This window comes from Camelina sativa, chromosome 12, assembly GCF_030686135.1.
Source record: "Camelina sativa cultivar CO46 ecotype springtype chromosome 12, ASM3068613v1".
Classification (NCBI taxonomy): Eukaryota; Viridiplantae; Streptophyta; class Magnoliopsida; order Brassicales; family Brassicaceae; genus Camelina; species Camelina sativa.
Genome location: NC_141891.1, coordinates 7,049,372 through 7,066,534, shown reverse-complemented (window position 1 = coordinate 7,066,534; position 17,163 = coordinate 7,049,372). Strand labels below are relative to the sequence as shown.

Below are 17,163 nucleotides of genomic sequence, written 5' to 3'. Positions count from 1 at the left end.
TTATCTTCTATATCAAATATTACTCTTGCATTTCTTAGATTGTATTTCCCTAACATATCTGCAAAATATAAGAAGGAGTAATAATGACTTATTCTGGGTAGATTTGCAGATATGTTAAGAGATAGAGACCAAGGTTAACATGATCAGCATAAGATCCTTCTGCAATATTCAAATATATACTAATCGAAAGGGATATCAAGATAAATATATTATTCATTTATTACCATTGGCCTCCTATAAACCAGAAGAAAGAAACTAAAGAAAAGCTTTAACAATATCTTTAAAAGAGTAGCCTCACAAATCAACGACAATCCAAGGAGGCTTTTATGTTAAATGCTATAGCTATAGACATACAAGCAACCTATCCTTTGGCTATGCAGCTTCTTCCTCTTGTCTCTAACGAAAGTAAAAGTTTTGGACTCCAACAACAAAATATTACATCAACAGATTTAACTTACACATTTGCCAGATGACTACTAGGCATTAGGCAAACAGTATCTGTGAGAGAAAGCGAGAGATGTAGAAAGAGACTCAATATGTGCGATATGATCAGCAAGGAGTTTAGGCTTTCACCTCCTCACCACCACCAGACCCTCCTGCTTTCTCCTTATCTGCATCTTCTTCTTTCTTCTCCTCCTCCTCCTCATCTTCCTCATCTTCCTCCTCTTCCTCATCCTCGTCTGCTAATTTGGCGAGCTCCTCTTGGATAATCATCTTTATAGATGACTTTCTTGGGGTGAGATCTTCTTTGAACTCCTTAGCTGAAAGATGGGCGAAACAATGTGTTTTACTTTACATAAATAACCAGAAAATCACTGAAGAAATAAACGACTTGTTCATACCAAGTTCTTTGAGGATGTCCGTGAACGTAGCCTGCATAAGAACAACAATGCTCTTGTTAAGTTATCTAGGTAAACAAGATGATTCACAGTTTGATAGATATTGCACAACAAACTTCAAATCAGCAGAATCCGATTTTGTTTTATTCCACCAAAATCCAAGTAGTTAAGTGTATCGGATATTAAAGGTTGAAAATTACTCACCGTAGTAAAGTCCACTCTTTTCAAGATCTCTACGATTGCATTTTTCAGCACTTTATCAGAAGGCTTTTCTTTCCCTTTTCCAGCTCTTTTTGCTTTTGCATAGACATAAACACAGATAAACATAGTATCAGAAAACATTCGTGGCTGCAATATTGGGTAGCTTCTGCAAATGAACTCGTCAAGGAATAAGATTCTCCAATGCATCGGACAAACCCTACACTCAACATGTGCTTTATTTTACCTAAGCGAGCATCTAATTGGAAGATAAAGAACAAGATAATGACCAAACCTGGCTTCTCTTTTGATGCAGACTTTGAAGGAGCCGGGGAGGCCTTGGTAAGTTTTTCAGACTTCTTCCTCTTAGAGGACAGCTTTGCACTTGTATCACTGTCATCATCAGTCTTCTTTCGCTTTGCTGATGATCGCTTCTGTGTAACTTTCTCTGGTGGGCTGGATTTTGCCGCGACTGCCACTTTCTTGTTTCTGGCTCTCCCTGCTGATTCTTTCTTCCCAGCTGACAATCTAGAGCCACGTTTCTTCTTTGTAGTTTCTTCTTCAGAATGCTCCTCAGATTCATCTTTCTCCTCGCTTTCAGAAGGCTGAGGCGCCTCATCCTCAGATTTATCAGGAATGCCATTTTCATTGTCGTCCTCTTTATTCTCTTCTTCTGCCTTCTCCTGTTTTTCTTTTTCTTCTTCCTCTTTCTCCTCTTCAGATTCCTCATCAGAATGAGCTGCACTCTTTTTGTCACCCTTTGTTGCCTCTACAGACTTTCTTCGGCTCTGCAAGGAAGAGCAGATAATATAATCGGATTTAAGTAATTAATTGGCAAGAGGCATGGACCTATGATGGACTGTTGCACATAAGCTAACATTGAGGAACACAATCTCTTCAGAGAAATAACACGAATAATGAATCAAATGAGTCACGAGTTCTAAGCTACGCATTGATACCTTTGCTGATCGTTTGGAGGATGAACTCCCAGCTGCAGGTGAACTTTGTTTGGGAGTTCTCTTGCGCTTTGCCCCCTTACTTGACTGTTTCAAGAGAATGTAAGATTCCAATAACAAATAAAACAAACAATGTTCATAACACCAAATTACCTTCTCTTTATCAGAAACAGATATGTCGCTTGTCGCATGAGGTTTCTCCAAAAAGTCAAACAGTTTTGTGATAGCTTCCTGTGTTGAAAACACATGCAACAATAAGTAGCCGTATTTTATAAAATGGGGGAAATGAATTAGCTTAAACTTCGTGCAACCAGAAATGGCTGATCAAGCAGCTCAAATGATGTCATCTATTTACACAGGAAGAAAAATGAATCTCAAGAACAACTTAGAAATTAATAACCATAATGACCTTCTTTGTTGTAGTCTTGGTAACATGTATGTCCAACACATCACAAAACTCCCACAGTTTTTCTTTGATGCATTTTTCAAGCTTTTCTTGTACTTTCTCTTTTGCCTTCTTCTGCAAATAACAAAGACTCCCACAATTTTATACGAAGCAAAGGCATACGTAAAACAATCTTTAAGTGTGACGTTACACACCTCATTTCCATGCCAAACGAAACCAGAGAACCCCAATATGTTAGTCCTGATCTGAGCAGCCTGTTAAAGCAACAAGAGTAAGACATACAAACATAATTAGCAGACTAGCTGCTAAGATAAAAGCTGCAACACCCGAGTCGAAACCACTGGTTAAAACTACAAGAGTATGCCCATAACTAAAAATTTCAGAACTATAACTATTAAAGCAACAGAATGTGAAAGGGTCCACAGAGACGCTCACCTTGCCTCTCCTCCCACCAAATAGAATTCCGTGCAGCACCTTCAAAGTTTCATCAGCCTTCTTCCTCGCTATCTTGTTAGCAACTACAGAGAAACAATATTTAAGTTATCTATTTAATTTCAACTGCAAAATAGATGAAAAATGGAACAATAAAGGTATCTTATATGTTGGTCATGATTATTAGATTTTGGTTTCCAAAAAAAGTCTTGCTTCTACCCAGCTGTAATTGCTAAATGCCAAGAGAAACATTTGGATGAAAATTCACATAACCAGAACAGAATAGTATATAGATCAATCAACACAGACTATTTAAACGCAATTTCACAAATGGTAGTACCCAGCACTTAAATTTCCAGCAATAAATGAAGGTTTAGGCCATGCCAAACATTAGGAAATAATTAGGGCTCAAACTGAAACTCGGAAAGCTAACAGAAAATTCAGTAAAAGGTTAATTAGAACATGAACATACCATTGGGAATATCTTTGAGATATGCACCTCGCCCCTGTAATATCCAAAAGATACTCAACTCAGTAATATCAAAAAGATATCTAGCAATGAAGTTCTACACAACTGAGGAAAGTATTGGCAAACCTTTTCAATAAAGAATTCTTTTGAAGAGTCTCTATCAATCAATGCAACAAGCCTTTCAACAGATTTCCGCTCACGCACAGGGCGATTGGAGAAAGGAGTTATAGGCTCCACTTCCTTTTTTTCTTCCTTATTTTTTGTCTTCTCACGAACCTTTTCAGCAGAACTCTTTCCTTTCCCCCGCTTTTTAGAAGCCTTGCTCTCTTCTTTTTCATCATCACCACTCTCTGCTTTTTCATCTTCCTTATCATCATTTCTCTCCTCTTTCTCATCTTCCTCTGCATGTTTGCTCTCCACTTTTTCATTGTCGTTCTCATCCTCACTCCCTTCTTTTTCATCTTCAACCTTTGCCTCATCCACCTCAGCCTTTTCAGCCTCAACTTCCTCTTTTTTATCTTCTTCCTTCTCTTTTCCTTCTTCAACCAACTCCTCCTCCTTCTGCTCCTCAACATTCTCCACTTCTTTCTTTTCATCCACATTATCCACTTTTTCAACAGTATCTGTCGCTTTGTCTTCATCTGCCAGCTTCTCTTCCTCTTTGATGTCTTCTGTATTCTCATCTTTCGTTCCATTTGACTTTTCACCTTCATGTTTTATGACCTCCTCTGATTCTTTCCCAGCTTTCTTGTGGTCTGCTTCAGTACCACCCGTCTCTTTGACGTCTTGCTTTTCATCATCTTTGGCATTGGTATCGTCTTTAGATTCCACATCCTTCATTACAGTATCTTCCACTGAAACACCATCATCAGTTTGCTCCTTCTTTCCATCTGCATCTTCGTCCATGTTGGTAGCCTCTTCTTGTCCCTCATCTTTTGTGACCTTAACACCTTCGTCCACTTTTTCAGTCACAGCATTGTCTCCATTGCTCTTAACCTCTGACTCTTTACCTTCTGTCTCAGCTTTTTCATCATCTTTCTTCATCTCAGCATCTATCTCCATTTTCTTTGGTTCAGAGATACCCTCATCTTTGGTAAGTTCTTGTGTCTGCTTACCTCCAGCATTCACCTCCTCCTTTTTCCCAGCCATAGCCTCTGTTGGCTTCTCAAGAGAACACGTCTTGTTTGCTGTTGGTTCAACGGTTGCCTTTGTTTCTTCCCCCATTTGCAAAAACAGTTCAGTCGATCCTTCCACCAAAAACACTTCTTCTTGTAATCTAAGGCTGTGCATGAAAAAATAAGTTCAGAGGATTATATATTTGCAACAAGCAGAAATTAATTGTTCGCTATAAACAAACTCAACATCTGCAGAATCAAATCCAGACTCAAGGAGTAGCAAAAAAGGAATTCAAATCTCATAAAAACGCATTGACTTCACAATAACGTACAAATTTTAATTACAAATTGAAATATATGCAACAACAAAACCCTAATTCCACGAAAACAAAATCCAGAAGTTGGCTGGTCAATAATAAGAGAAATTTAATCAAGATCTCATTCGTGATCCATATTTATCTCTTATTCCCACTTTAGATCTGACAATTGAAGAACTAAATGCAAATTTTGATTGGAGAATTCCAGATTATATAAAGAGTTTGAAAATCTAGCAAGTCATTAAAGAAACCAAATCTCAAATCTCAAAGGTTCATGATTTATCCTCACTTCAATTCAATTACATTCTGAAGAAGCAAAGATCCAGATGAATAAATGAAACCAATAAAAAAAACAGGCTTTAACTATGAGAACCCTCCTAAGCTTTACACCACACAGATTCAGACAAAACACAAACCCATCTTCATCACTTGAATCTCTCGAAATTTTTTTTTTAAGTCAATCAGCGTCAAAATCATGCATTTTTCCGACAACTTAATAGCAACAGACAGTAAAAAGACAACAAATTCTCATAACATCGAAATTGGCAGACAAACGAAGCGCAGGAGAAACCCTAACTTCTCATCGCAAACTAAACAAAACACAAAGAACAACATCACCAAACAACAAAAAGAACATGCGAATTCAACACCAAGGCTATAATAAACACATAGAAAAGCTCACAAAGATCTCAGTAAGAGTTGATGAACAGGGATCCTAAAGCAGAAGACTTTGGAATCTCACCTCAGTATCACAAAGCCTCCTCGCCTTGGCACTGAGTTTGGGAAACAGAAGAAAATTTTTTTTTAGCTTTTTGTTTTTTTCTTTTCTATGAGAGAGATAAAATGTTACAAAGGGGATTCAGACTCAAAGGCTCTTTTTAAATACAATTAAATGCCACGTCAGATTTGAGATGAATCACCGTGGTTCAATCTATGAGACCTCCTCAACGGTCCAGATTTTATGTTTGACACTAGTACTAGAGCTTTTGGTCCGGGTCCGAACCAGGTACCGAGCCAAGACCTTCCTTTTTTTTGGTCAAACTGCCTAAAACCTTCCTTGAGAGTTTATATGTGTGAAGATTTTTTGCCAAAAAAAAATTATTTATACATATCTAAGGATATTTTACCAAATAATGTTAAAAAAAAAGAAGATATTTTACCAAATATAAAATGCATCTTAGGATTTCAAATAGGAGTTTTCTAGGCCCAAAAAAAATAGATTACAATGTTTTTTTTACTTTTTAACTAAATTACTAATTTTAATTTTAAAATAACAAATGGATGAATTGGTTAATTTTTCTATGATATAATGGTTTAATAAATAAAATTATCATAAAATATGTAATAATTGGGATAATGGTTTTAAATTACTGAATTTTTTTACTTTCATCTAATATGTAAACGAAGTTGATATGATTGACCAAAAGGTTAAAATAAAACATTTTTGTTGAATAGTGTTACTTTTTCTTGAGATAAATTAGTGAATACGCATAATGAATATTTTTGAAATGTTCTCATCTTTAAGTATGTTTGATTTAAAGAATTCTAAATTGGGTAAACAATTATAATGTGGATAAAAATAAGTACGATAAATAGCTGATAAAACATTGACACGTAGTAATTGGGATAACGATTTTAAATTATTAAATTTTCTTACTTTTTTAATTTGGAAACAAAGTTGATAGATTGAACAATGATTAAGACAAACCTTTTTTGTTGAACGGTATTACTTTTTTCTTATGAAAAATTTAATGAATACGTCAAAAAAAATATTTTTGAAATTCTCTCATGTATGTTTGATTTAACGAATGCTAAATTAGGTAAATGATTTAAAATAGATTGATTTAAGTATGGTGATTTGTAACTATTTTAGTGGTATTTATAAGAATTGCCCATTATTATATACGAGAATTTGATTCAATTTTCCGTGATAAAATGATCGTTGGTTTAATAAAAAAAAAAATTGTTTTCCTTAGCCATAATTAATGATTTAAAGGAATGTGGTACTTTGTCTCTAACAAAAGTATGACTCTAGATATGAAACAAATGAATGACAATTTACATCTAACTAGGATCGGATCCGCGCTACAGCGCGGGAAATATTCACGAATACGTGCAACCCATAACGGATTACAATATGTTAAATTCGTATTTGAGTATAGTGCAGCCAGTGGATTATGGCTCTATTCTTTTTCCAATCGCGGCGATTCATTTGACGATTCAAAAAATAACATGATTTCCACACCACTTTCACATATAACGGTCACTGGTGTTGTTACGAAACAGTCGCCAAAGCTTTAAAGACCATTTAATTTGTCGCTGATTTTTTTAGCAATTTCTGTGTTGCTGATTTCTTTAATAAAATATTTCAATGGAGTCGCTAGATTTACTATCAGAGATATTACAGGAAAATAATTATAAAGGAGAGAGATTGATTTTCAGTTACTCAACACTGTCGCAGTGACTGGATAAAAGAATACGGCCTATATATTTTTACATTAAGTTTGGATAAAACAATAGAATCAAAAAAGTAAATGGTAATAGAATGAGCTTTGATACAATAAAATAAATAATAAAAAAGAGAAAATTTTTAATATTATCATGAATTCAAATAATATATAAAAATATTAATTAAGAGTAAATGGTATTATTAATGTTTCAAAATAAGAACATGAAAATATTGTGTAAGTAATTAAGTTTGGGGATTTTTTTTTAAATGATGAATATCAAGTAACGATCAATTAAGTTGCCAAAATGAAATTATGTAGTTAAAGAAATACTGTTTGTAATTGAATTAACATTGTGTAATTCCTCTGTGTAACATAAAAATATTAGTTTTAATTAAAAATAGTTTTGTATTAAAATTTTATTTGGAAAATAATGAATCCTACATTTTTCAGTATGGCGTAAAGGTTTATCCTATATATATGTTTACATGTTGTATTCCTTGTTTGAATATTTAATTTTTGTTAAAATATTATGGTTAGATTTTTATTTTTATTTATATCTGCTTCTCTTCTTAGGGGGTGGTATTGGATTCTGATTTATGAAGATTTTTTCTTAGGGGGTGGTATTGGATTCTGATTTATGAAGATTTTTGAAGAGTTTTTCAAAATCATTAAAAGTGAATAAGTGAAAGATTATTAAAGATTACTATAGAGTTTTGTTGATTAATTTTCTAAAATCTTGTAAAGTCTTCCAAACAATCCCTGTATTTTTGTGATATTTTCCATGACTTTATTTTGTAAAGAAAGTGTCTAAAATCATGAACCAATAACATAATAATTGAACTCATTAACAATTCTAGATTCTTTTGTTTTAATTGAATAACACAAAACTTTTAATGACTTTATAAAAGTCTGAATCCAACAACCCAAATTTGTTAAGATTTTAAATGATTTTACAAATCACAAACTAATAACACTAAACTTTAAGAGAGTTTAACAAAATCTTGATCTAATAACAACAAATTCTACATAACATTTAAAATCTTTAAAACTCTATCCAAATCTCAAACCAATAACCCCCATTTAGTGTTTTATTGAAACTTTCTCATTCTTTTCCATGTTAATTTCCTTGTCCATAGTTTGTGATTCACTTTTGTTGAATAGTGTTACTTTTTCTTGAGATAAATTAGTGAATACGCATATTGAATATTTTTGAAATGTTCGCATCTTTAAGTATGTTTGATTTAAAGAATTCTAAATTGGGTAAACAATTATAATGTGGATAAAAATAAGTACGATAAATAGTCGATAAAACATTGACACGTAGTAATTGGGATAACGATTTTAAATTATTAAATTTTCTTACTTTTTTTTAATTTGGAAACAAAATTGATAGATTGACCAATGATTAAGACAAACCTTTTTTGTTGAACGGTATTACTTTTTTCTTATGAAAAATTAATGAATACGTCAAAAAAATTATTTTTGAAATTCTCTCATGTATGTTTGATTTAACGAATGCTAAATTAGGTAAATGATTTAAAATAGATTGATTTAAGTATGGTGATTTGTAACTATTTTAGTGGTATTTATAAGAATTGCTCATTATTATATACGAGAATTTGATTCAATTTTCCGTGATAAAATGATCGTTGGTTTAATAAAAAAAAAAATTGTTTTCCTTAGCCATAATTAATGATTTAAAGGAATGTGGTACTTTATCTCTAACAAAAGTATGACTCTAGATATGAAACAAATGAATGACAATTTACATCTAATAAATTAGATATCTACATAAAATTTTATGTAACTAGAAATGCTACTTCTTAATGATGGCAACAAACAAAATGCTACAGTACTTAATTGTCAAATTACTTTCTGCGCAAATCTCTAAATTGTGGTAACGGGTTAATCACCTAGTGGTAGTATTTATAACTCACTTTTATGTGTTTTTGACAAATCTAGAATTATAAATAATGAAATTATGATTGAAAAACGGGCAACAGTTGTCCTTGTCTGCTTGAGGACCACGCAGCTTAATGACCATCGCGGACAATATGATAGGCAGCTTTTGTCCGTAGGGGATCTAGAGAAGTAGATATGCCTCAATGTGGAGGATTATGACTTAATTCAATCAGGATAACTCAATCATGGAACTTAACTTACACTACGATTAATTATGATTCATGAATACACACACTAAAATTTCATTCAAAATGGTTAATGAATACACACTACGATTTCACTCAAAATGGTTAATGAATACACACACACTACGATTTCACATACACTCAATCACTGAGGATTATGATTAATGAATACACACACTACGATTTCACTAAATGTGGAGGATTATGACATTATTCAATCATGTATATATATACACACACTACGATTATATTAACTTACATCTAATTCAGCTAGATACTCGTTGCGATCGACACGGTTTTGTGGAACGACCACATTCCATGGAGCCACGCTGTCCGTCACGGCGGTCATCCGCTCCCCACGGTAAGTAGTCTGCTTTGTCTTGCGGGTTGTTAATATCCGGAATGTGGTACTCGTAGGGTTGTTAGCGTACGTAACCGTTGCCGGGATAAGTCATGATCAACACTAAATATACACATATTTAATTATGTGCATGGAAATAGCTAAAACAACGCAAAAATGTTTCATCTACATTTATATAACATCCATTCAACGCTCGTGCCTGCTTGCAAGTGCATATATATTATATATGTGAGCAAAACGTATATATATATAAAGAAAGCAAAAGTATAACAAAACATAAGGAAAAATAAAATAAAACATAAAAAAATTTTAAGTGATAAATTATATATAGAAAAACAACATTTAACTATAGTAACTGCAAAATAATACTATATAAAATATATATATATATATATATATAACAATTTAAAAGTAATGTTCAAACTAAGACCATCAATGTTTTTGTTTTTGAAGTAGTTTTTTTGTTTTTACTAGTGGTAATGATTGGAGAACAAAAAAAGTATATATACTAATCGTAATAATCGTAAATATCAGAATCTCTGGAGCAGATTATTGATACTAATCGTAATGATTGGAGTAGTATATTTGGTAACTATATATAGTTTCTCCATTAAACCTGCTTAGACGTGTCTTCACCGAATTAACGGTTGAGAGGATCATATGCACCATAAGCATTACATATGTACATGCATGACAAAGTTAGCTAGTTCAGTTCACCGAAGACCCAAAAACTGGAAGTTTATTTTCTCCTTAATTTGATCTTTAAACTTATCAGCTTAATTTATATATAACCTTATAGGACTGACCTCATGACGTAGTTTGGTTATTCTCAATTACCTATGGGCTATGGCAATAAATCTATGTGTTGGATATATAATATGTAGAACCGGTCAAATGTTCTAACACATATATAGTTAAGATGTCGAAAATATAATTTGATAATTTTACCTGTACTATTGATTATATATATACTAGTACTATCAGTCTATCACCTGGGCATGCCCGAGTATATTAAATATAATTTGATTGAGTCAAATTCCAATATACACGTTATTACAATAACTGTAAAATTATTAACAATGTAAAAAAAATACGAAAGATAGTTTATCGTAAATTGTAAAAATATACAAATTTGTTAAATCTAATTACACTTGTCTTCTCGACAGTTGCGATCAATCTCCCAAACTCATCTCTAGAATCATCCTTTTGTTTTGCACTTCAAATATCAGCACTTCGTGGATGGGTGGTAATATCTGCAACCGTCAATGAGTAATCATCAGTTAATAAATTCAAATTACAAAACTATCCTTCTAATAATTTTTTAACTTTTCGAATCAATTCTATCTTCCATCTTAAATAAATTATGAAATATTTGGATCAGATTATTTTATTGAGATAAATGAAGATACAATTGATAAACAAACTAATTGGGTTTAATCCCTCATAGTTCTTTTTAAATTCATGTTTGCATACCTTACCATCCCGAGAATAACTTCCATGCAAATAATTACTCCAGGTTTATCTTTGAAATATTAGAGCTGTAATCTTACATTTCTTCAACCTGAATCAATAAAATTAAAGAGAATTAGTATAAGATAAAAACTAATATAAATATGAGAAATTTAAGGGTTTAGGTGATTTACAGTCTTTTTCTTAAAAATAAAAATGAAATTGCCCATAACGTTGATCGTGTTTTTTTTTTTATTACTGTGTTTTTGTCAACATATCTTCAATCGAATCATATAATTTCAAAATTACAATTTTGTTGTCAACATATCTTCAATCTGTTTGTGATGATATATGTGGGGATCAGTTGATGCATGTTGACATGCTGTTGTGCTGATGGCTAGGCAAGAGCTACCGGCAAATAGTTGTGGCCTTGTAGGCGTATCACGTATGTCAACGATTCATTGATTCACTATATCTATGTTAATTTTCTGTCAAAAGTATTGACAAAGACATATAGCAATAATATTGCTGTTTCTTGTTTAAAATAAAAACATTTGCATCTTGTAATGTATATTTTTACAACACATTGTTGGAACTCAATACAGGTGACAAAAGTAAATATATATGGTGGAGTAGATAGTTTGAATCAAGTTGAGCTCTCTGTTGAGAAATAGGAATTTATATAGAACAATGTCCCGTTCCCTTCCTAACCTAAGAAGAATCTCATAGTCTTTTTTAAGGACCTGATTGTATTCTCCCTATGTTGGGCGGATATGGGTAAGATGAATGGTTCAAGGACGAGATGTCACCATTTTGAGTCTCGTTCTTGGTTTCTCTCGGGCCATACTGATTCATGCCACTATTTAAGCTGGCATAGTAGGATGGCATGGGATGATTAGCATGAACAAACCTGAAATTGACTCCATTTGGGTGAGTTTGGTTGACAAGTTGTTGATTCTGATGCTGGTTCTCGTTGGAAGTGTGGTTAGGTCCATCAGATGAGATTCCAACACCAAGATTGAGGCTGATGGTGTCTGTTTCATCGGGTCTGAACCGAGGCTGGATGTCGTGATTGCTGCTAGACTTTGAGGTGGGAACATCGTGATTGTGTTTGCCTTCATATGTTGTTATTACAGCTTTTGGATCATGTGATGCCCTCTCCACGTGTTTTCTCACTGGGCACCCAGCAGCTGTGCATTTGTAATAGCTCCTACAAAAGGCCGAGGAACATCATAAAACAAAATATCTCCATTACAGACATATTGAGGTCACTAATACTTCACATTCCAAATTCAATTCCCAAAAGAACCAATGCACAAAGCAAATAGCTAGCTACCATCTTGAACTGCAACTTATGCTTGTGTATGCTAAAAAGAGATTTGTGCAGAGATATTTTGTTAGGGGATTAGTGGTTATACAGACCTGGGATTTGGATTTCCCCTTACGACTTTCTGTCCATATTTACGCCACCTATAACCATCATCTAGTATATCAACCTCACTCAGAGTTTGAACAACAACTCGAGGCTCCCGGATGGGTTTCACAAGGGGAGTTATTTCCATTGCGGTATCCATCCTCCTGCATAAAGTTACAAGAAAGTTTTATCATGTCAGATCACAGATTCAAAACAATCACCTAAATCCTTAGTTAAATTCTAAATACCTCCGTTTTGAGAATGGATCATCGTCTTCTGGGTCATCTTTATTCCTATTTGACGCAGCAGCCTCTCCACCATCGTCAGTTGCTGTGATAGGAGGTATTTCAGGGTTACCAGGTTGCTCATTGGGGTGAGACAAGTTGTAGACACCAGATCCCTTCTCTGTATGCAGACATAAAGAGTAGAAGGAACAAGTTATAGATATTGTCAATGAGCAAGTGCAAGTTTGACTCAAGTTTTAGATATGGTTACCTTCTCGACCAGTTGAAGAAGGATACTTGTCTAGCCTTTCATCTTGTGCAGCCATACCAAGACCACCAGAGTTTCGGCGACCAGGTTGAGGTTTAGGATGATCATGTGTACCCTTGTATATAATATCAGTGATCTGCCCATCATGAGATCTTTCAAATAACTTTTTCACTTCACAATTAGGATGTGTACATTTATAATAGCTCCGGGGAAATTCACTCCCTTTGACATGCTTTTGACCATATTTTCTCCAATTATAACCATCATCAGCCAAGATCGATGGAGTGCTTCCTCTGGAGTCATTTTGGGAAGTCTGGATTGATTCATCTTGATCAGATCCAGCAGGAATATCTGAGCTCGTTGATGTCATCTGACGAGGAGGAGTTGGCCGGCTTAGCTCACTTGAGGAACCAGCAGCATCACTGATCGAAGAAGGTGAGTGTGAGGATCCATGGCCCTGGCCTTGAAATTGTACAGGTGGCTCACTTCTATGCTTGCCAAGCTCTGCATAAACCTTGAAATCAATAGAGATGTTTAGACAAAGTCATCACCCAACAATATACAAGAAAATTAAGAACTGTGAGCTTTTGGATACAAGGCTCCTTATGAAACGAATGAAAGATTTGGCATGCTATTATATGTATGCAAAGGAGAAAGGTTTTACATGTTGTTCACTCTCTGTACACTACAATACAGGCTAATCATAAAAAACAGATTGTTTTGGACAATACCATATTGGATGCAGGCGGTCTGAACTCAAATTCACTGGACCTCTGCTCAGTAAAGGTGTTCTGATGGAACGCCCTGCCGGTATAAGAACTTGAGCTAGCAGAAATGTGCACTGGTCGAGGCTTGAACAAAGAACCAGTAGTGGGGGAAGGTTCTGGCTGAAAGTTGAAGAAAATTGGCGTATTATCAATGGCATGTATAGAACATAATACATATCGAATTTTGTAAAACCTGAACCTGATCTATCAAAATACCAGTCTTCTAAAACAAACAAAAAAAAACAATTTCTAGTTCAATCAAGGGACAAGAAGATGTAACTAAGAAGATGCAACATATAACCTATAATTCGTCAGTTTGGTATATGAACATAAGCTAAGCTAAACCCACAAAAAGATTACTCTATAGCTGTAAATGGTGAACATTAGAGTAAAGTACTTTTTTCTCACCAACAAAATCATTCAATAGCTCATATAAGCAAATGGAATTCATACACAGCTAACAAACCCAAATTGACAAAGAAAGGAAAAAAAGGAAAGAGCAGCACACTAACACAAGCAAGATCGACAGTATGAAGAAGAAACAACAAAGAGCAAGAGGAGGATATATATAAACAATCCAGCACCAATAGAACATGATAAAGAAAAGGGTTTATTCCAGAGAACAATCTGAACGGACACAAATGCAAGAATATATAGTAACAGGAAGAATCAGAATCTGAGCCGAAGTCTCTAACGTAAGCAAACTTATCATAGTGTTTTTTTTAATCACTTGTTAGGGATTAAGAAACAAAAATGGAAACTCAAGTCCAATGTATTTCCTTGTGAGCAAGCAGAAAGCATCTAAACACACACACCAAACCTAATTTAAGTAATTCCCCACTAAGGAACACTAGAAAGAATCGTTTGCTCCACTTTTAAACTTCAACATGAACAGTGATCCGAATCAGAGTTTTGAAACAACTAGAAACCGAACAAGTGGGACAAAAATATCAAAATCGTTATTCGACTAAATCCAATTCCAAACTCAGTTTTTGCAACTTGGCACAATCCAATTTCACGAAATAAAATCATTTAGGTCATAGAAAAACGAAATCAGAAAACCTAATTTCTCAAATCGACACCACAAAATGAGTTGGAAAAACTCTGATATCTTACCACAATAGAAGAAGGAAGATTAAGAGAGTAGAGTAAGTGATAGTACCTTGATATTGGAGATGAAAACAGGAGATTCCAAAAACGAAGTGGGACTCAACCCAGGAGGAACCGTGATGTCAGTCGACCTGGAGATCGGAAGCTTCGCTGGTGACATGAGCTTATACCTCGCACCTCCACCTCCGTTTCCTCCTCCGCCGGCTGAATCGTGTCTTGCCGCGAGATCTCCCGTCACCGAGCGATCGACTTGATGAAACCCCTTCGTGTCATTAAGCTGAGGGTTCATTTCTACGGATTTCCACAAAAGATAGAAGAATGAGGCAAGCAAATGGAAAGGGAAGGAAGAAGCTCTCTCAGCTATGGCGTATTGATGAGAGCTTTTAGCTCTCTGCGTGTGTGTGTGTGTGTGTGAAGATTATTATTAGGAATCAGTGAAAGAAGAAAGAAATTGACTTCACACCACTCTCTCCTCCTCAATTTCTTTGTTTTAATTTTTTTTTTTTTTTCTTTTTGTTTAATATTTCTTTTGTTTTGTTTCTTTATTTGGTTTTATCAATTTGTAAAAAGCAACCAACAAACGTTAAAGTTGACAAAAACAAATACAAGAAGCAACAAACCTTTGCTTATAAAAGAGTTAATTCAATTGACTTTATTCACAATTAAAATTAAAATTGGCCGTTTAACTAAATTTGTAACAAACTCTCATGGACGTTTGTCAAAATTTGAAAGAAAAAAAAAAAAAGTATTTTGGTGTTCTGCAAACACTCAAGTTTCTCTTGTGAATGAGGCCAAACAACAGCAACCGATTTAGTCAGAGAACCTCTGCAATTGATTGAACCGAAAAAGAAAAAAAAACCTAATTTGATCCGTTGTTTTCGTTGGGTTTAAATGGGCCTAAGTCCTTGAGTCAAATAATATGATGGGCCATAAAGTATGTTAATTTGCCTTCCGTCATATACTTATATGGGAATTAAATCATAAAAAAATATTTATTTATTATTTTATTTATTATTCAAAATTGAAGCTATTGGTTTATTATAACTTTGTGGGGTTAGTGGTTGTGTTCTACTTGCGTGGATAACAGTTAGGATTTATAATGGTGACATTCTGGATCCAAGTTGGTCCACCTCAAATCTTGTTATAGAATTTTTCAATATATACATTTATTATTCATGTTTTCTTTGGTTGTAAAATTTTTTAAAATAGGTAAAAACTAAAAAGATAAGAAGAAACAACTAAAAACAGAATTATGTATGTATCTCTCTCAGTAGTACTATTTCAATGTCGTTTCTGAATAAAACCTATGAAACTCTTTTGTCCCCAGCCATTTATTATTCCAAACGTTTTTAAATAATTATTTTAATGATACTAATTCGAATGTGTGTACCTTGGTGAAATGATTTTTTTTTTTTTACTATAGAATAAATTACTCGTAATCTTTACATTCTCAACATAAGAAAATTAAGTAAATCTCGACATATACTTATTGTTTGGTACATTCAAAAAAAAAGAACTATACAATAATCTATAAACGGAAAAGGTTTGCATGGAAATTTTCAAAGTTTAGAAAGGTGTTGTCCCCTTCACATAACCACACCATCATCATAATTTTGATCAAACATTTGACCAAGAAAAGGTGGTTTCGGTTTCTATATTTTTTTAGTTTTTTTTTTTTTTGGTAGGATCTATATTTTTTTTAGTTTAGTGGTGTACTTTGGATTTTTGAATTATTTATTATTACTATAGTACTATTTATTTTCCAGCACTTGGATTTTGAATTATTTAAGTTCACGAGGAATGGTGGGTGATCTTGTAGTACTCAAGTGCTAAAAGGACCTTTTTTTAGGAGTGGATTCTCTTCAATGCAAGTGCTTAAAATCTCCATTAGCAGTTTTCTGTTTGATCACCTTAATCATTTTATATATAAAGATGTTTCTACGGTTTTATATGTTTTGAGATTAGTAAAGGATTTGACATATGGTTAACTGCTTATACAAAAGTATTACGAGATCATCGAATGCTCCAAATTAATTATATATATATATATATATATATATATATTTTGGCCGTCCACATATTATTAATTAATGAATATAATGTAACCCTTGGATACTCATTAACATCATTATGCTCAACAATAGAACATTTGGGGTAGACCTTTTCCACCACACAGGACAGGCTCAGCTGTCTATAGATCCTATCTTCTCCGTCTGATCATTTTTATAGAAAACTATAATT

The 17,163-nt window shown here is 33.7% G+C and overlaps 2 protein-coding genes across 3 annotated transcripts; both read right to left on the bottom strand.

Annotated features, from left to right (window-relative positions):
• Nucleotides 1-195: 195 nt before the first annotated feature.
• On the bottom strand, nt 196-5,655 carry LOC104730731 (DEK domain-containing chromatin-associated protein 3). Its single transcript, XM_010449936.2, has 12 exons — nt 5,475-5,655; nt 3,427-4,582; nt 3,304-3,337; nt 2,835-2,917; nt 2,594-2,653; nt 2,403-2,513; nt 2,147-2,224; nt 1,997-2,080; nt 1,333-1,825; nt 1,044-1,135; nt 843-873; nt 196-761 (listed from the first exon to the last, which is right to left on the bottom strand). Exons 2-12 carry the CDS (start codon nt 4,522-4,524, stop codon nt 562-564), a joined length of 2,364 nt encoding a protein of 787 aa, XP_010448238.1. The 5' UTR covers nt 4,525-4,582; nt 5,475-5,655; the 3' UTR covers nt 196-561.
• A 5,998-nt stretch (nt 5,656-11,653) lies between these two features.
• On the bottom strand, nt 11,654-15,522 carry LOC104730730 (putative WRKY transcription factor 20). 2 transcript variants are annotated; one of them, XM_010449933.3, is made up of 6 exons: nt 14,975-15,522; nt 13,777-13,932; nt 13,049-13,559; nt 12,802-12,958; nt 12,562-12,717; nt 11,654-12,349 (listed from the first exon to the last, which is right to left on the bottom strand). In XM_010449933.3, exons 1-6 carry the CDS (start codon nt 15,209-15,211, stop codon nt 11,875-11,877), a joined length of 1,692 nt encoding a protein of 563 aa, XP_010448235.2. In that variant the 5' UTR covers nt 15,212-15,522; the 3' UTR covers nt 11,654-11,874. The 2 variants fall into 2 exon arrangements, with proteins under 2 accessions (XP_010448235.2, XP_010448237.2); XM_010449935.3 differs by lacking the exon at nt 14,975-15,522 and adding an exon at nt 14,221-14,344.
• Nucleotides 15,523-17,163: the final 1,641 nt, after the last annotated feature.